This window comes from Ruditapes philippinarum, unplaced genomic scaffold (genome assembly GCF_026571515.1).
Source record: "Ruditapes philippinarum isolate M1 unplaced genomic scaffold, ASM2657151v2 ctg2683_1_1_1_1, whole genome shotgun sequence".
Taxonomy (NCBI): Eukaryota; Metazoa; Mollusca; class Bivalvia; order Venerida; family Veneridae; genus Ruditapes; species Ruditapes philippinarum.
The window spans coordinates 1-20,337 of NW_026856403.1; the positions used below are offsets into that span (position 1 = coordinate 1).

Consider the following 20,337-nt stretch of genomic DNA (forward strand, 5'->3'; position numbering starts at 1 on the left):
AGTTTGGCCCTTCAGTTGTCACATGTATTTCATGAAAATTAGCAAGAATCTGGAGACATGCTGCACACAAGTCTTGTTTTATGCGTACATAAAATATGATGATTTAATTTAAAATTTTTAGTGATGAACATTCAAAATCTTATAACTTAAACAAAATAAAACAAGAGTCATTTAATAGTAAATCACGTGTGTCGCCTCATGATAGCCAATGCATGTTGCACGCTACTGTGTAGCAGGAGACACAAAAATCAACCCAAGGCAAAACATGTTTTGTTATTCAAAGGGCCATAACTCAGCCAAAAATCATTCACCATAAAAACCATAAAAATATGCACACATACTTGACCTACTGATCAATCCCTGTAAAATTTCATTGAAATTACATTAGTTGTATAAAAGGAGTAGTCCAGACACGCTTTAAAACTAAAAATCATTAAAGGGCCATAACTAGTATGCAAAACTAGATTTGGTATTGATTCATTCTGTAAAATTTCGGATGAGTAGTAGTCCAGAAAGCTTCTGTGTAGCTGGCAACATACAAAAAAAAATCACATATTTATTGAAGGGCCATAACTCAGCCTAAAATCATTCCCACACAGGAAAACATGTGTAATATGCGCAAGCACTTGAGCAACAAATCAATCCTGTAAAACTTTAAAGATAAAAATCATTAAAGGGCCATAACTCAAAAATCATTGCAAAAGAAAATCACGAAGATATGCACAACCAGACTGTTTACTGATCATTCCTGTACTACATTAAAATTGCACAGTAGTTTTTGAGTAGTTGGCCTGAAAAGTTTTGTGATGAACGGACAGACAGACAGACAACAGAGAAGTGATCCCTAAATGTCGCAACTTCTCTGTTATCACTACTCTGTAGAGGTGGCACAAAAAATGTGTATATCATGTTAAACACATAAAATTAACCACAGGACCCCGAATTTCTATCCAAAACAAAAACAAATTTTTTTAAAAAATGCCATATATTTATTTATAGCGCATATATATATGGGATTTTTTTTAAATTGTTATTTTTTTTTGTTTTGGATAGAATTTCGGGGTCCAATCAAGAATTACATACTACTGTGAAGATACAAAGTTCTATAATAAGTTACTAATCTTAGTCTTACACTCCTTGCCTCACATGCAGAACAAGCCTCTAAGACCAGAGACATAGTTATCTACGTCTCTGCGAAGACTGACAAAGAATAAAAGCTTTAAATCACAGTAAAAGGCTTTGTATACCTAGAATTCGGCAAGCACATACTTTTTACCGTAACACCACGTCGTCACAAGGCAAATGGCGTTAAAGGGAAACAACTGTGTAATTGACAAGAGCCGTACTTAAAAATGAAAATAAAGGGAAACAACTGTGTAATTGACAAGAGCCGTACTTAAAAATGAAAATAAAGGGAAACAACTGTGTAATTGACAAGAGCCGTGCTTAAAATGAAAAACAAAGACGGTTAAAATCACCCGATGTATACAACATCAGTACATCTTTGTTTCATATGTGACAGTGACGGTGTGGGTTTTTTGGGTTTTTTGTGTGTGTGCTTTTTGTGTTTTTAATTTTGATTTTTGTTCGGGTTTTTTTTTTTTTTTAATATTAAGTGCCTATCAAACAAGCAAGATATACTGACAATTTTTACTCACAAAGTCTTTTCAGTCATTTTTGCAACCAGACCTTAAGCAATAAGACGACCACTTTAGGTTCACTCCCTGAAAAAAGTCATCCAGTCTAAGTTTCTATACAATGTTGCACACATAGACTACAGAACGACAACATTTTTATGACGCACCTGTTGTCTAGCCACTGGGTTAGAGACTCTCTCCCGACAGCTTGACTGTACAACGTAGTACTAGTAGAGTGAAAATATATACTGTATCTATATATATATCTATAATGAGGTTGCATAAGTCATAATTAAGAAATTGAAAACGCTTGATGACATATGCTACTCAAAAAGGTGTTTTTAAAGATAATATTGAAGGGATTGCGTTGAGATAATGTTGAATGAACTGGTTTCTCTAAAACATATTTTTCCTTTATTTCCAAAGTATCTTAAATTGTAAATATGACAGAATCGAACTTACCTTTCGACTTTCAGTTCCCTAAGAGGAAAAATGTTGTTTATTAGCATTAAATAAAGATAATTTGAAATGTCGGCATAAATATCGGAAATTGTGTCAACGTATTGAATATTGATGACATACATTATAAATTTACAAAATGTTAAAACAGCATTGCTAAATCATAAAAAACAGCTACCTTAAAGGCAGTAAAAAGATATAGGGAAATAACTAAGACTTCAATTTTGTCTCAGTCTATGAGAGTGGACACACTTGGGAAATGCCACCCTAATGTCCCAGGCCTGACTATCTAAAATTTCTTTAATATCATTAATTTTAATCATCAATCAATTTGAGTTTTAAGATATTTATTGCATCGATTTGTGTACCTTTTAAGAGAAAAGAAAAGAGAAGACAATTTAGAAGACGAAATTGAACACGAAGAAAAACGACAATGAATGTGTAACTTTATGTAATTTAGAAGAAGACAAATCTTAACAGAATGACTTTGGCAATATTTGTCTTGCAACGTTTTACATTAAATTTTATATTAAGCTTTTCCGTCTTATTTTGCAAACAGTTTAAAATGAAGCTCGCCAGATCTTTGTAAATATTTTACATTATGTTAACGAAATAGTAAGGAGATAAAATACAATTCATGTTGTATAAGTTACGAGGGATAAAAAAGCCATTAAAACATTTTTTCTGGTATATACATTTAATATCTTCTAATTAAGTTTGGATTCTGGTATTCTACCTTGAAACAATCTTTTAAAATAACAGGAGAATTTGTTTTTACGGGTTTATTTAAAACAATTCTTGCGGTTCTATTTTGAAATTTTGTTATTCTATTTAGGTCTGATTTGTTACTTTTTTTGGACCAAATAATACATCCATAATCAATAGTAGGGGCTATGGTAGATCATGACATAATTGATACAGGTAAACTGGTATATATTTGCATGTAATGTTTTAATTAGAAGAGAAACCCTGAAGTTTTGTCTAAATAACATGACTTGATATTTTAGAACAGAAATTACGTTATTATTTTTTATATATTCTATTATTTATATTTTATGCAGTCCATGGACAGGATCAATCAAACCGAGCCTTTCAGTTTTTTTTTGTGTTGGCGTTTCTATTTCCTGTAGTCAAAATGTAAATGAATGTGTCCATATTTTATACCATAATGTGGAACCTCGTGGTATTGAGGACTTTATCTACATAGTATGTTTATTTTGAAAGACAGTATATTTTTATTGTTTCTTCTATTTCTACTGTGTCCGTTAACTGTTTTATTAGAACTGTTTGATATGAAGATAGGATTTTTTTAATGTATGGGAGGACTGAAAGGAACTCTTGATAAACATTGTATATAATAATCTTATTGTTCCTCAGATGTATGTCTATGATGTTTCATACTGTTTTGGTGACACTTTTGCTTGTGTCCCTTGTTGTTTTTTCGTCTACGGTAAGTATCTTCCCCATTACCTCTAGTTTTTATTTATTTGATTAACCCCCCCCCCCCGGTCTCCTGTCCCCTTCCTCTTTGTGGGCCTATTATTCTTTTCTTTGAATTCCTAATCAGTTACAAATTATTTATCATTTAATGATTAACCTGTCCGTGCTCTGTCTTTGCCCTGCCCTATTTACCCTGTTTGGGGTCCGCCTGGGCTCCTTGCCACTGGTTCTTGTTGCTGGGTCATATGGGGGTTGCGTTCATTGAACGCCGCCTTTCCTTGTTTATCATATTCTAAAACAGCATGTGTTATACTATAGAATGAGATTGGCTTTTCATTTGTTTAAATATTTTTATAAATTCAGTTGATTGAGAGAGTAATCGCTTTTCAGACGCTAAAAGTCCTTTCGCGTATTAATTCTCTGTCCCCCTCCGGGAATAAAATTTTCGCACTTTACATCTGCCGAACTGAGGTTCACAACTAGCAAAAAATATGATCACCGTAAAAGAATTTAGAAAGGCGGTTCTTTCAAAAGAAATCTTGTAAATTAGTTACGTTATGAAAGAACAAGTCCTAATTTTTATGTAATTGACGATGGCAACGGCTCGTAAATTACTCAACGAAGCGTCGAAATCATTCGAAGTGGGATTGAGTTCTCAAATAGAGGTAGAATACACAAGCTGTGCTGTCACTGATATGTCAAACAGAAAATTATTTTTCCTGTTTATATTTTTTTATATTTTGAAAGTTTCTATTTGAAAGACCCTGTTGAGTGTTTGAAATTATATCTATTTATAATTGAATGAAATGTCATCAATTTCTATTTTAGCATTTGCCAAGTATCAAACAATTGTGTCAGACCTCTGACGCTGTGCCCAACCCTTGTTAGGCGTTGTGATTACAAACACATATTTATAATATTTATTACAGCTGTTCATTATCTAACATAGACAAATGGGCTGAAGGCGTCCATTAAGCTGTTAGGTTCCAAAATTTGGAAGACAGAGACAGGAAAATGTTTGACATTGGAAGTCACATTATATCAGGTCTAGGATTTCATGATATTCATGGACATTATTATAGACACAGTTCTGAATGTTTTTGACTATATCAAAGGGCTATCAAACAACTGTTCTGCAGCTAAAGCAAGACAACTCTTCCAACTATTAACCTTTATTACTTGAAGAGTTGCAAAACTTGTTTCACAAATTTCAACAGAAATTGGAAAAAAAATTGTATGAAAAAATATATAATCGGCATATGTACATTTGTATTATATAGAACTTTTAATAATTGATAAAAGTTGTCAGTTTCAGAAATTGGAGTCAATAAAAAAATCCAGTTTTGAGTCCCTAAAACCAGTTGAAAATCCAGTTTGGCCCCTTCAGTTGTCACATGTATTTCATGAAAATTAGCAAGAATCTGGAGACATGCTGCACACAAGTCTTGTTTTATGCGTACATAAATATGATGATGTTAATTTAAATTTTTAGTGATGAACAATTCAATCTTATACTTAAACAAAATAAAACAAGAGTCATTTAATAGTAATCACGTGTGTCGCCTCATGATAGCCAATGCATGTTGCAGCTACTGTGTAGCAGGAGACACAAAAATCAACCACAAGGCAAAACATGTTTGTTATTCAAGGGCCATAACTCAGCCAAAAATCATTCAACCATAAAAACCATAAAATATGCACACATACTTGACCTACTGATCAATCCTGTAAAATTTCATTGAAATTACATTAGTTGTATAAAAGGAGTAGTCCAGACACGCTTTAAAACTAAAAATCATTAAAGGGCCATAACTAGTATGCAAAACTAGATTTGGTATTGATCATTCCTGTAAAATTTCGATGAGTAGTAGTCCAGAAAGCTTCTGTGTAGCTGGCAACATACAAAAAAAATCACATATTTATTGAAGGGCCATAACTCAGCCTAAAATCATTCCACAGGAAAACATGTGTAATATGCGCAAGCACTTGAGCAACAAATCAATCCTGTAAAACTTTAAAGATAAAAATCATTAAAGGGCCATAACTCAAAAATCATTGAAAAAGAAAATTCCGAAGATATGCACAACCAGACCTTTTACTGATCCTGTACTACATTGAAATTGCACAGTAGTTTTTGAGTAGTTGGCCTGACAAGGTTTGTGACGTACGGACAGACAGACAGAGGACAGAGAAGTGATCCCTAAATGTCGCCACAACTCTGTTAACACTACTCTGTAGACCTCTGACGCTGTGCCCAACCCTTGTTAGGCGTTGTGATTATAAACACATATTTATAATATTTATTACAGCTGTTCATTATCTAACATAGACAAATGGGCTGAAGGCGTCCATTAAGCTGTTAGGTTCCAAAATTTGGAAGACAGAGACAGGAAAATGTTTGACATTGGAAGTCACATTATATCAGGTCTAGGATTTCATGATATTCATGGACTGTCCATAAATTTATAGATAGTCTAGAAATTTAAAGATTTTTCAATCCACAAATTTACAGATATTTAATGTAAAATTAGCTGTTTTTAGAATTACACTAAAATCCGCAGCTTAAGATAAGTTGTTTTATCGATTGTTTATATTTACAAAGGTAATGGGGTGAGTTTCATCTTTGTATGTCAGAGATCTGCCAAGAATTTGAAAGTACTGGGCCCTGGGCCCACTTGGTCTGAAAATGATGGGCCATTTTTACCAAAGTATGGGCCTTGGGAAAATAAGTAAACATTGACCAAAATAACTGTTAAAAAGTTTGTAGATAATTGAATTGCCCCGGCAATAAAACTAAAATCATATTTTATGACAAGTGGTTCACTTATAATTCAGTACTTTACCAATAATTAAAAATTATGCCTACATGGTAACTTTCTAACTAATATTAATTGCAGGCAAAAATGAAAATATTTTCTAAATGGCTGCTCAAAAATTTGATATGCAAATTTATTCACATAATTGCTGGTTCTTACTTGTAATGTCTTATATTGTGCATTATCCATTTAATTGTTCCTACTTTGCACCAAATGTCCCTTACCACTGTATATTGACGAATTTTATTGCCCCTTGTATGCCTCTGTGTAGACAGCATACATCAAAGACATTTGCCGACAGACCTTTTGATCATGAAAAAAGTCATGCACAATGTTTCTCTGATTGGTTAATCACCCTGTCAAACATTCTGATGACAAAATATACATCTTTTTTTACACTTCATCAGCCAAAACTTGCGTGAACTTGAGTGACCTTAGGGTTGATCAAGTTGAACACCTGTCAGATTATACTGTAACTTACAGCATTTCTTAAAATAGCAACACTTTTTTCAGTTACCGATAATCATTTTAAATATTAAGTAGTTGTATAATTTGTTTGTTTGTTTTATTGGATTAAATTTACGGTAGTAGAAATGAGTATCTGTGTGGGAAAGGGATTATGAGAAGAAATGCGGTAAATAGATAACATGGACAAAAGCTATAGGGGAATGGATAAACTCAAGAATATGCGTAATTACAGGAGCATGGGTAACATGTTGCTGTTGGTACCAGTTTTGACTGGATGACTAAATAACCCAGCAGACAGTTTTGTTTTCTTATAAGTCTGGCACAGATTTTAGATGCGCCCATGGCCCTTTGCTGCCGATTTTCCTGCGCCATTCTCATTTTTTTAGCGCCAATGGCGCAAAATCGCGTCCTCGGCAGATCTCTGTATGTATAATGATGATTTTGAAATTTTTGTTAAAAGTAAATTTGAAAGTCATCAAATTGTTCTAAATTTTTCCATACGGTTACATTTAATCATATAATATGCAACTTCTACTATTTTCTTACTTAATGTCTGTATATTTACAGATATAAAAATCTGTAAAATTATGGATAGTCAAAAAATTTACAGACAGTCCATAAATATTATGAAATCTTAGACCTGCTTATTACAGGTAAAGAAAGTAAAGCATTATACTTTGGAAGTCACAAGCCAAAATCAGGAGTAAATGACTCCCAAACTTAACTTCACTAATTGGAGGCACATTTCAAATTTACTTTGAATGAGATTTAAAAATAAATTAATCAATAATATATGTCATTTAATGCCGGAAGTGAGGTCCCTTTTTGAGAGAAAATGCTTTAATAGCCATAGCAGTTCTTGGAGCAGTTTCCATATGAGCCAAGAGCTTTCCAGCATCCAGTCATTCTTCTGATCTAAGATAGAAAATATAAGAAAAACATAGCCATAAATTTTCTTCATCTTAAAATTATCATCATCCATATTTCATCATCCAAAAATATACACATTCATTAAAAATTTGACTGATTGTAAATACTTTCTTAATTAATTTTATTCTAATAAGTTTCCTGATAAGATTCTTAAATTTAAATAACACTTAACATACAGCTTTAAAAAATATTAACATAGTTCCTTTGTGTAATAATTGATACAGTGCCTTAACCTTTTCCCTTATATAAGCGTGTTTCGACAGCTTTTTGCCCCCCCCCCCCCCTTTTTTGAGGCCTCAAACAGTGAAAAAATGGCCTATTTAGGCCCCAAACACTGTTTTTCGTTTGAGAAATGTTGTTAAAAAAAGTGACCACTTTTTTGGCGCCGTCCCCCATCCAAATATTACATCAGGGGGTTGCCAGAAGGGGGATGTGCACCATTCTGTTTGGGGGGTTTGAAGGGGGGCGGAGACCCCCTCATCGCCAAGAAAAGTTTGGACATGTGACAGGCTAAAAATGGCCTCAGGTTGATCTTAGGGTAACTAGTAACCGACGCTGAAAAGCCTTTTACTCTATCTCAATTCATTGAGAAGTTGCAGCACTTTGAAATCAGTTTTGATGGAAAAAAACGATGCAAAATAGTGATTTTTGGCAATTTTGAGACGTCCCCCCGTTGCCATGGTAACATGAAATTTACCATTGAGCATGCTGTTACAGAGGCTATGGTGTAGTCAACATTTGTGCCAAGTTTCATTAGTATTGAAGCATTTTTCATAGTTTCATAGCAGTTTGAACTTGTTACAGGAGGCTTTTCAATGAAAACGGCCATTTTTCGCAATATGCTCATGGGGTAAAAGGTTAATAAAAAAAAAAAAAATGTCAAAAAACAACAATTTTTCAGCAAATTTCGGCGTTAGGGCATGTGTAAACATGTAAAATCTAGTTTTTGTGTAATTCCAAGGTTTTTTCATCAATTTTTGTTAACCTTTTCCCTTATATAAGCGTGTTTCGACAGCTTCCCCCCCCCCCCCCCCCCACACACACTTTTTTTGAGGCCTCAAACAGTGAAAAAATGGCCTATTTAGGCCTCAAACACTGTTTTTCGTTTGAGAAATGTTGTTAAAAAAGTGACCACTTTTTCGGCGCCGTCCCCCATCCAAATATTACATCAGGGGGTTGCCAGAAGGGGGATGTGCCAAGAAAAATTTGGACATGTGACAGGCTAAAAATGGCCTCAGATTGATCTTAGGGTAACAAGTAACTTACGCTGAAAAGGCTTTCACTCTATGTCAATTCACTGAGAAGTTGCAGCACTTTGAAATCAGTTTTGATGGAAACAAACAATGCAAAATAGTGATTTTTGGCAATTTTGAGACGTCCCCCCGTTGCCATGGTAACAGGAAATTTACCATTGAGCATGCTGTTACAGAGGCTATGGTGTAGTCAACATTTGTGCCAAGTTTCATTAGTATTGAAGCATTTTTCATAGTTTCATAGCAGTTTGAACTTGTTACAGGAGGCTTTTCAATGAAAACGGCCATTTTTCGCAATATGCTCATGGGGTAAAAGGTTAAGATGAAGCAAATTTTATGATTATTTTTACTGAATCATGATTGGTAAACTCCCAAGCACATAAAGAAATATTTGAATAATAACTTGATCCTCCATTCAGCTGTCACCTGTCTTATTCTTAAGCAGCCAAAATGACTGCATCCCTTGGCTGGCTGCTTAAGACAGTATTGACTGTACTTGTTTATATCCTCCTTATAGGGGTTTGACTGACATGAAGATGAAATAGGCAGAATAATGCCTGCATACATGTCTTACCTTTTCCTAGTATGGCATTACAAGATCATTTTCTGTATGTATCTTTTTTATTGACAAATCCATTTTATTGTGTTTTTTTTTGCACAGGCATTTCTAAAAGGAGCCGAGAAGGACAAATTAAAACATGAAGAAGCAAAACTATACAGTGAATTTGTTCAAAACTGTCTTCATAGATGCATGACAAAATCCAAAAATGTACAAGACAAAGTTGAAGTGGAAGAAATTCTGAAGACAGCTGTTGTGTGTGCACAAGCTTACAAGCAGTTACAACCGTTTCTAGATGTAGACAAGACTCATGTTGTACCATCATTATTGTACCATCTCTTACGCACCATACAAGACACAGCATTCGTACGTTTTATTATAACATGTATAGAACAACATTTCTGAAGCAATCTTCGCTCAGTCTTTTTTACCTTCAGAATGATTATAAAGTAACATAGGTTATTCAAATACCAATGTTAACCTCTGTAACCTAACCACAAAACATCTTCTAAAAGTTGATAGTCAATAGTTTGCACCCTGATATTTTAATGTTTGTTTTTTTTTTTTTTTAAAACCTTGTTAATATATGTTTTAAGTATAGCTGTACTGTTAATTAAAAAGAGACCCTGATGTATAACAAAATAATTCTTGTGATAAGTTATAACTGTGATATTACATTTTAGTATTGTTATATTACAGACATACCTGGAGTATGTTGTGAAGATATCAGAGATTGTATACATGATACTAGATGATGCTGGCTGTCCTGATACTTCCCATACAATTCTTGCTGCTTTCCATAGTATTCTGTGGAACTGTACTAGTAAACATCTCAAACAAGGTATTTAATGTCTTTGTTTCTCTAGGAATAATAATGTCTTTCTGTAATGTTCACTAAAGTTAACATGTCAGGAGGGCTTCATAAGATAGTGATAAGAGGCTTAATCTCTGACAAAGGTATATACCGCAGACAAAATGTTTATGTACAAAGCAGGAGATCTTAGAACTTTGTATTTTCTTGAATAGTTATCTGTACATTTGTTGTATGAACAAAACTTGGTGTCAAGGTCAGTAAAAGGTTTTCAATCTACAAAAATGTTTGAAATATTGTTTTGATATTTGTTGTAATATCCAGACTGTGTGGGTAATGTTTGGTAATATACAAACCTTTTAATGTCTGTTGTTTTTCTCACTTAATTAGATAGAGGCCTTAGCCTCTTGATTTGAGAAAAAATTAACACTAAAAATGCTTATTATGGAAGTAAAAAAAATTGGTGTAAGTTCAGGTTTTGAGAAAAGAAGAGAAAATTTCCATTTCATTTGGAAGAGGCCTTTTATAGGCCTCTTTTATACAAGATGAAAACTTACTGAATGGACCTCATAAAGCTTGAAACATAATGTTTGATGATCATAATTACATGTACAATATAATGAATGTATAATAATTTTCAGGAACATCACAAAGTTTGAAAGATGACCTGGCTCTACAGAAGCTGTCTCTCCAATTTTTATGCTGCACACCAATCAATCCTGCCAAGCTTTGCGTGTTGTTACACACTGTCATTGCTTATTATACACAGTTTAACAGAAAGTGGATCGATAAAGGGACTTCAGAGATGTTTTATAGTATTTTCCAATGTATCGTGGATAAATTACAGACGTTATCAAACAGTGGGACAAGTGTTGAGAGTATTTCAGTATACAGGTTTGTCATATACAGAGTACAAGCTTTGTTCATTGAATATCTCGTCAGTATGTCAGATTTTGAGAAAGCAAGAGAAGTTGTTCAAAATATGACATTATCTTGCGGAACCACTCCACTGTATGCTGTTTTGATTGATGTATTGTCATATTCTGTCATTGCCACAGAGTCTGTCAAAACCTCAAAACTGCTAGGTGTCAGCAGTGAAAATATTAGAGCTGTAAACAGTGACCTCACAAAGATGATACAGACTGAATCTGTTGAAAATTTGAAACTTGTGTTTCGAACATTGGAGTGCTTTCTGCAACCGTTCTCCTCCAAGGTATATGATATCTTAGATATTGGTATAGTGAAGGTTTTATTAGACAGTTGTACAGTTGTACATGCTACATACGAAAAACTTGATGCAGCAAATGTCTGGGATGATGATACAAAGGATACTAAAAAGAAATCAAAGGACGTCAAGAAACAGAGTTGTGATACAAAGAAGGACAAGCTGTATGATATGCCCACTAAAAAACTGGATTATGTTCAGGGATGTTGTCAAGTTTACTACAAACAGTTAACATTGCTCCAAAAAATAGTAGATGCTGACTCAGGTATTTTATATCAATATCTATATGAAACATAAACAATTGAGTCCATACAAAATCATCAATTTTTGTATTGAACTTTTTCCTGATGATTTCAAAATTAGATTTTACCTCTTTTAAATTTAGAACCTACATTGTTCATTGTCAAGGTGTGGAAATTTATGTTTAGGTTACATTATTTAGATTATGAAACTTTTTATAAAAGTTTTTTGATTCAGTCATAAAAATGTCAAGGGTTGCAAAAATTATGGTTGTTACATATATACTAGCATCACATAAGGGAGTCATTTAATTCAGTGGCTTCACATAGTGATTAACATCAGGTGTTTTAACATAGGGTTGTAAATGATAGGAAGTTATTATATTTAGTGAGTAGCAAAGACAAGTTTGACTTTGTATATGTCAGACCAAATGTTACATCTGTCCAAACTGATGGAATTTCAGAAGTTATAATCATTGAAAATATTTTTATCATAAAGTTCAACAACTTTTTTCATGATTAATACATGGTTTTGCAATTTTCAGATTTTGGAATAAATTAAGTCAATGTTAAGGATATAGGAATGTACTATATTATTTTTAATATATTTTGAAGGAGTAGAGCTGTTTAAAGAATGTGTTGACACAGCTCAAAAGTTCACAAAATTTTTGGATGACAACAGTACATTGCTCACAGAAAAATCACTTCACTCCAAGAGATATAATATAGGTACTTTTTGTATTTGCCTTAGTTTAATCCAGTATCCTGAACAAATGTATTGTATGCGTGTGTTTAATCACAAAATGTTCTACTTTCCTCCGCTTTCTTAATGCATAGATAATTATACAAGATTTTTTTCTTTACTTAATGCTATAAAACTTAAAATTAAATGTCTAGGATATTGTAAATTATCAGTACATAATGTTTAAGCTTTAAGTTACAGTTAAATCCTTAAAATATCCCTGTTTATTTATTTAATGCTGCAAAACTAGGACTTAATACAATGTTTGTACTAAATAACATGTACATTTGGTTGTAGCAATGACTAGTACTAATGTAAAAGTTTTGACTTGTTTTAGGTTGTGTATGTAATATGATTGGTGCAGCATGTATGCAGGCAAAATACTACAATGAGGCGGCCTGTCTTTATACTACAGTCATTGAGCAGCTACATACCTGTGAACAGGTACACTTATATCATATTTACTTAAAAGCTAATTAATGTATTAATAATTATATAATTGATGAAATATGTAGTTATATAATTTTTAGACACTGCATGATTTCAATGTTTTCAAATTTTCCTATGATCACATCGGAAGAGTTCCTGATATTTGACTTTCATGAATTATAATAGAAAACAAGATAATGTTTACCAACAAAATGTGCAAATACTATACTTAGTAGGTTCTGCAATGTTTCACACATGTGCCACTCACTTTTTGAAACTTTATTCTGACAAAAAAAAACAACAACAACAAAACAGGTCCTGTGGACTTCATGCCTGAAGGATGACAAAGTCATTTATTTTAGCACAACTCAAACACAAGATACTGTTTTATAAACTTGCTTCAATTCAAGTGTAACAAGTACTTGTATGTTTTGTTGTTTTCTTTTGCAGCCAAACTTGATTAAGATGTTTGAGAAGTTGTTGGAGTGTTACATGCTACAGGAGAAATGGATGGAAGCCATTCAAACTATAGTACATGCGTTTACAGCTATTGATGATGGTCTAAAAAATATAGCCATTGTATGGACAAGGTTGAGAAAAGAGGCGAGCTCAAAAGATGCAATATTCCAGTCTATGTAAATACCCATTTATGCCTGTTTAATTATTCTAGATAATCATCCGTGATAAATGACTTAGCAGTTCCATGGTGGTCCAAAAAAACTAAAACATAAAATTTGAAATTCTTTTATAGATCAAACAGGAAAATATGTCAATTATAATTAAAAGATATACTCTGAATTTAATTGAAAGTCAATTTTATACGATTCTAAGACCAATTTGAGTGAAAAGGGTTTAAACGTTTTTCATTTTTGGGTAATATTGTTTTAGATAATAGAAAATAAACAGAGTGAGCAAATAAATCTAATAGTTTGCACATCCTTCATCTGATGGTCCAAAATTCTCAGTTAAGTAAAAATAAATTAGATGACTGCATTGAAAATATTGAAAATTTAATGACATGCTGTCAAGAAGTTACACTGTACTAAGCTTATTCATTGCACAATGTTGAAGTAAATGTGAAATAATTATTTATTGACATTTAACTGCATTGTACATTAAACTGATAAAGAAGTAAATAAATGGTAAAAAAGTGATCATGTATTGTCCTAAATTTCAGGTTTTAATACTCCTCTAAGCTCTTTTCTTTTTATCTATATAAAACTGATGAAATTATTTTTAAACTCAGAACTTTCAGGTTTTTTTTTTAAATCTATAACTTCTACTAATGGAAATTTATTTGTTTACTTTCAGGACATTTAATTCTGTAATAAAAAGTTCTGGTGTTGACACGAAAGGTGTCACCAGTAAACAGTTATTGCTAGCAGAATATCAGGCTTGGAAACAACACTCAAGGTATTTATATCTCTCACTGTAGTTCTTCTATCATAGGTGTAGAAATCAATAAAACTTCTTCATAATTTTACTTAAAAAATGTTTAATGACATTAATCTTTAGTTGTTTTTCTGTCTTGGTGAAATCTTTCAAATAGTAAATGCTCAGCCAATAATAAATGATAATTTTAAAGAGAATTCAGCCAGGTTGGGGATGTTTAAATACCATTTTCAATAATTGATAGTTTTATTATCTTGAGTATATGAAATATCTTTAAAGGAGATAATGATGCTCCCATTGCCTAGTTGTTCAGGCTGATGAATATATTTGCCCCTCACTACTGTAAGTCTTAATTTTAATAACAGACAGTTCCTAGTTCAACTTGAATGCTCCCTCTTGAAATAATCTACAGAGGAGTACCTGATGTCTTCCCTGACAAAGTTTAAAAATCGCCTATGATCTTTATAGTGTTGGTGTGACTTAAAAACTTGACAAAAAGGACCAAAAAAAACTGTTAGTTATAATTTGTGTAACTGTTAAATCATGATAAGATATTGATTACAGGAGACAGTTTGATATGGAGTATCCAGTATTTGTAGAACTGTTAGAAGATAGAGAACAAACACCCAGTGAGAAAGCTGAAGCCATGGTAGCCCTAGCATCTAACATGTGTATAACTGGTTATAAATATAATAACATGTAAGATATTTTACCTTTACATTTAAAGATGTGCAGTTAGATATTTTACACATGATTATGCTATGTCATGCTCATGTTTGATTAAATGTACAAAAATGCATCTATGGTTTTTCTACCAGTTAAACATGAAAGTTAGCATAATGGTATTAAAGCTATTGATTTTCTTAAGATACCTTGGACACTGAAATATGACTGTCTCGACTAAATGTGTATCATCCATAATTTCAAATGTCACACATTAATCTTATGTTTATAGGGTATAATGTTTGTTTAGATAATTTCTAAATGCCTTAATGTTGTTGTTTCTTTCAGGTCAGCGGGTGAACTGTTAAACAAGGCTATAATTGCTTTAGACAAAAATCTAGCTGGAGTTGAGAGTACACTGGCCGTAGCCTGCTATACAAAGTATGCCATCTTACATGAGGAGGCAATTGAGGTAAATTCTCTTACAAATGGCAGAACATAAAGATAATACTATTGGTTATAACCATTAAACATTTGACTTGGTATTACATCTTATATTTCTAGTACATTCATAGAATTATGTCTCCCAAAATTTTTGGGAGACAGTTTGTTTTGCTTTTGCCATCTGTCCGCACTACCAAGTAGGGGGCTATGTAACTGTAAACAGAACAAAAGAGAACAATAGAGTTCATTCTATACAAAAAAGGAAGGGGCCAATGGCCCTCTATTAAACAAAGAAAGTAACAAAAGAAATGGCCCTTTATTTCAGTTTGGCCACACATTTGTTTGTCTATCCATCTGCATTTAGCTTTTCCGGCCTCCACAGGTCATACTGCTGATTTCAATGAAATTAAGAGGAGTGATCAGTACCATCCCTAGTTGTGCATAACGCCGGCAAGGTTCCACTTCACTGCACAAAATGGCCACCAGAGCTATAAATAGAACAATCTTGTCTGGCTTTCAAAGGTCAAACTGCTGGTGGGTTTTTAACCAAAATTCACAGGAGTGATCAGTACCATACCTTATTTTGGGAGACATATGTTTTTGTGACAAAAACCCTTTCTAGTTTTAGCTTATTTTAGATCTGAATGTATTTTAAGATGATGTTTCTTTTGTTGTATTTCAGTATATGAAAAATAAGTCTGGAGATTTAGAATATTTTGGAACTGCTGACTTATCAGCTAACTCGAGGTTCACCCTTCAACAGGAACAGGATAATCTCCCTTTTCTTGTCCGTGCTATTGAAATGTGGGAAAAAAGTTTCTCGCCGAAAGCTCTGAAATCTGTGAAAAAGGTGTGTAAGAAAGAAACAGTGATTGAGGAGAAGTTGTTTGGCTTGGATCATCATATAGATAATCTAATATTGTGTGGAACCAGACTTATAGCAATGAAACAGGTAACATATACTTATAGTGGATGGGACCCATTTTTAGCTCGACTATTCGAAGAATATGAGAGCTATTGTAGTCGCCCCGGCGTCGGCGTCGGCGTCAGCGTCCGCGTCGGCGTCTGCGTTGGTTAAAGTTTTTTGTAAAGTCAAATATCTCAATTATTACTTGAGATATTCAATTGAAACTTACAATACTTATTTATAGTAACAAGGTACATCAGATTGACAAGTTTGATAACTCTGTCTACAATATTGACAGAATTATGCCCCTTTTTAACTTAGAAATTTTGGTTATAGTTTTTTGTAAAGTCAAATATCTCAATTATTGCTTGAGATATTCAATTTAAACTTACAAACTTACAATACTTATTTATAGTAACAAGGTACATCAGATTGACAAGTTGGATAACTCTGCCTACAATATTGACAGAATTATGCCCCTTTTTAACTTAGAAATTTTGGTTAAAGTTTTTTGTAAAGTCAAATATCTCAATTATTGCTTGAGATATTCAATTTAAACTTACAATACTTATTTATAGTAACAAGGTTCATCAGATTGACAAGTTGGATAACTCTGCCTACAATATTGACAGAATTATGCCCCTTTTTAACATAGAAATTTTGGTTAAAGTTTTTTTGTAAAGTCAAATATCTCAATTATTGCTTGAGATATTCAATTGAAATTTAAAATACTTTTTTGTAGTAATATTGTACATCAGTTTGCAAAATTGCATAACTCTGCCTGCAATATTTGCAGAATTATTTGCCCCTTTGAAACTTAGTAATTTTGGTTAAAGGTTAAAGGTCTTCAAAGATATTTACTTGAAACTTTACACATGCACTTAGGGTCATAATTGGAGGGTCATAATTGTATGTCACTGACCAAGTTCCATAACTCTATCTTGCATTAAGGCTGATTCATATCCCCTTTTCTACTTAGTCTCTTGGTTAATGTTTACATGCAAGTTTTACATATCCCAATAACTATTAAAGATATTTATTTAAAACTTCACATATGCATTTAGGGTCATAATTGTAGGTCACTGACAAAGATCCATAATTCTATCTTGCATATAGGCTGATTTTTCTCCCCTTTTTCAACTTAGAAATTCATGGTAAAGTTTTGTTTGTAAGCTGTTATCTCAATAACTACTGAAGGGTTTGTGCCTTTTTTGGGACAATTTTATGCATTCATAATAATAAAGCAGTGATTTACTTGATAAAACATCTTAATAACAAGCCTTTGTACCTTGTCTGTCAAATTTATGTATTTATAGGTAATTAGTATTATTATACTCAATAAAACACCCTTGTGACATTACCTTCCGAATAGTCAAGCCAATACTGTATAATTAGACTCTCTCTAAGGCCTATAACATGAATTTATAAAAAAAATTAGCCCTTTTGTGAACTTAAAAAATTTAACATTATCAAGGCTCTTTTACTATCAAGCACTTAGAATAGTCGAGCGTGCTGTCCTTCCGACAGCTCTTGTTTATTTATGAACAAGATCATGGTGAAAAAAAATTGGATAATGTCTGAAACTAAAAGAAAGTTTATTTTATTTATCTGTGTGATAAAAGCTGAATTATTAAACTATATGGGATTATGAATTTTCAAAAAGAATTAAATATGAGAGCTGAATTACAAAATTTTAATGGGATCATCAGACTTCAAAAAGAAATTAATATGAGAGCTTGTTTCTTTCATTTATATGGCTTAAATAGTGTGATATATCTGCTGGAAATCTTATAGAACATATGACTATAGAAGTTCAATACATTTTAATACATTATAATGTAGATTATGTTTATTTTTCTTACTTCATTATTTCTAGCCTCAACTAGCATTAAGAGCCCTCCAAGTAGCTAAGAACCAGATATCAAACCTTGAGGACGCTAAGACTGCCTCTGAACTCTCCCTTCAAGTAACACGCTCACTCATGCTGTTAGGGCGGTACAAGGAGGCAGAGTCTGTTATGGATGGCACAGGGGACGGCAATAAACAGGGTGAAGCTTCAAATGCAGCCCTGCTCTTGTCCGAGCTTTATATGCTTACAGGAAAGGTTGGTCCCTTTATTATATAAATAAGTGGAAACTATGGCAACAATTTATGATTGTTCCAAAGTAAGATTTCAAAATTACAAATGTTTTCAAATACTCGTGCAAATGTTATTGAGTTGGAAAGACTAAAAGCAAATTTCAAATACAAAAGACTTAAAGCAAATTTCAAATATGTTATGTAATATGATCATGTACAAACAGTATGTATGTAATTATGTTTTATCATGTTTGCATTTCAAGCGTGATACAGGCTTACAGATTTTACAGTCCGTGTTGGACAGCAATGATCTCCTGGGAAAGACACACAAGGTTTACTTCATGCAAGGAACAGCCAAACGTCTGCTATCTATGGCCCATTGTTTACCTGGTGGTGATCACATGATCGGCTTAACCAATCAGTATCTTCTATCTCTAGCATTCGAGTCCGTACATTGTCATGTGACAGTGCTAAACTTCCTTACACAGAATAAATCTTTTGACAGAAATACAAGTAAGTATTTATCTTATCTGTTTTTGTTTTTTTTTATATTAAAGCCCTAAGATGGTTGTATTCACATTAAAATTGTATCGCAGATAAGAACGAAAAGCAGCCCTTGTCCAGCAGCAGGAGTGATAGCCTTTAAATTTATAATCTTCATCTACCATGCAAAAAGAATGGTTTTAAATGTGTCTTCATCAAACAATATTTAACATAAACCAATTCTTATGAAAAATATAAATGAGATCTTTGTGTAATCAAGTTATCATCTGCACTTAGTTATAGGCCTTGATAACAATATTAATGAGCATCCTATTTTGGCTGGGATAAGCATCTAATGAGGAAGTTTGTTCTGATTATAAAAAAAAACTGTGGAAATATATTTGATACATGAAAACAGAGCACAGAGCCTATATTTATAGTGCCTTATGTTCTTAAATTACAGAAAAGACTAAATACTGTAACCCAATTTATATTCGCGAATACAAATTTTCGCGCTTTGCCGAGGTCGGACTAATTCGTGAATATTAATTTCCGCGTTTTCTTGATTTCTGAAAAAAAAATCGCGGATTGGAATGTCCGATTGGGCTGTAAAATCCATTAGCCGACTATTAATCTTCAATAATTGAGGTCATTATTGGTGTCTTAAATGGGATTTACAATGCGCTAGCCTTATATTGTATTGGTAAGTGAATTGTGATCACAATTCAGCAAAACATTTTTTCTATATATATCGTCTTCATTTCTTTAAACATGTCGTTAAAAGGGTGGTTGATACAAAATAAACCTTCAGAATGCAGGGAAGTTTCGGCATCGTTTTTGCCTGATCATGATCTGGAAAGCACACCAGAAAAGAAACTGGACTATGGAACAACATGATAAATTAATTTCAACATCTTATTTTCAAAACATATTTATATTTTGTATCCACAGTTTAGCTAGAAAAGTCTTTAAGAAATTCAATTTAAGATTTTCATAAAAAAAATACCTTCTCAAATCAGGGATCGAACCCACGCCGAGAAAATTATGTTATACGAGTCCGCAATCTAACCAACTGAGCTATACAGGCTGTTAAGTTTGACAGGTAAATATCGATACTAGTTTGAAACCATCTTGTATTTCACTGTTTGTAATTATGTACACCCTATACCCTTTTGTGATGCTCGATAGGTTTATACCACATTTGTCTTAACAATTCACTCAAACAATTATTCTATAGGATCCAAAAAACAATAGCCTATTGTGATGCTCGATAGTTTTCCCACTTTTGTCAAACGATTTATTCAAACATTTATTTTATTGGGTCCAAACAGGTCGAGGTCACTGGACTTGAGGACAAAAGG

At 32.9% G+C, this 20,337-nt stretch overlaps 1 protein-coding gene across 1 annotated transcript in view; it reads left to right on the plus strand.

Annotated features, from left to right (window-relative positions):
• Positions 1 to 4,014: 4,014 nt before the first annotated feature.
• LOC132746400 (uncharacterized) overlaps positions 4,015 to 20,337 on the plus strand; it is a 34,629-nt gene continuing 18,306 nt past the window's right edge. The window contains exons 1-13 of the mRNA XM_060735522.1: positions 4,015 to 4,201; positions 9,665 to 9,928; positions 10,262 to 10,403; positions 11,015 to 11,863; positions 12,453 to 12,566; positions 12,917 to 13,023; positions 13,459 to 13,643; positions 14,320 to 14,421; positions 14,965 to 15,099; positions 15,412 to 15,535; positions 16,190 to 16,459; positions 18,291 to 18,518; positions 18,757 to 19,006. Of these exons, the coding sequence (XP_060591505.1) occupies positions 4,130 to 4,201; positions 9,665 to 9,928; positions 10,262 to 10,403; positions 11,015 to 11,863; positions 12,453 to 12,566; positions 12,917 to 13,023; positions 13,459 to 13,643; positions 14,320 to 14,421; positions 14,965 to 15,099; positions 15,412 to 15,535; positions 16,190 to 16,459; positions 18,291 to 18,518; positions 18,757 to 19,006 (2,842 nt within the window). The 5' untranslated portion in view covers positions 4,015 to 4,129. The remainder of the gene's footprint in view (positions 4,202 to 9,664; positions 9,929 to 10,261; positions 10,404 to 11,014; positions 11,864 to 12,452; positions 12,567 to 12,916; positions 13,024 to 13,458; positions 13,644 to 14,319; positions 14,422 to 14,964; positions 15,100 to 15,411; positions 15,536 to 16,189; positions 16,460 to 18,290; positions 18,519 to 18,756; positions 19,007 to 20,337) is intronic.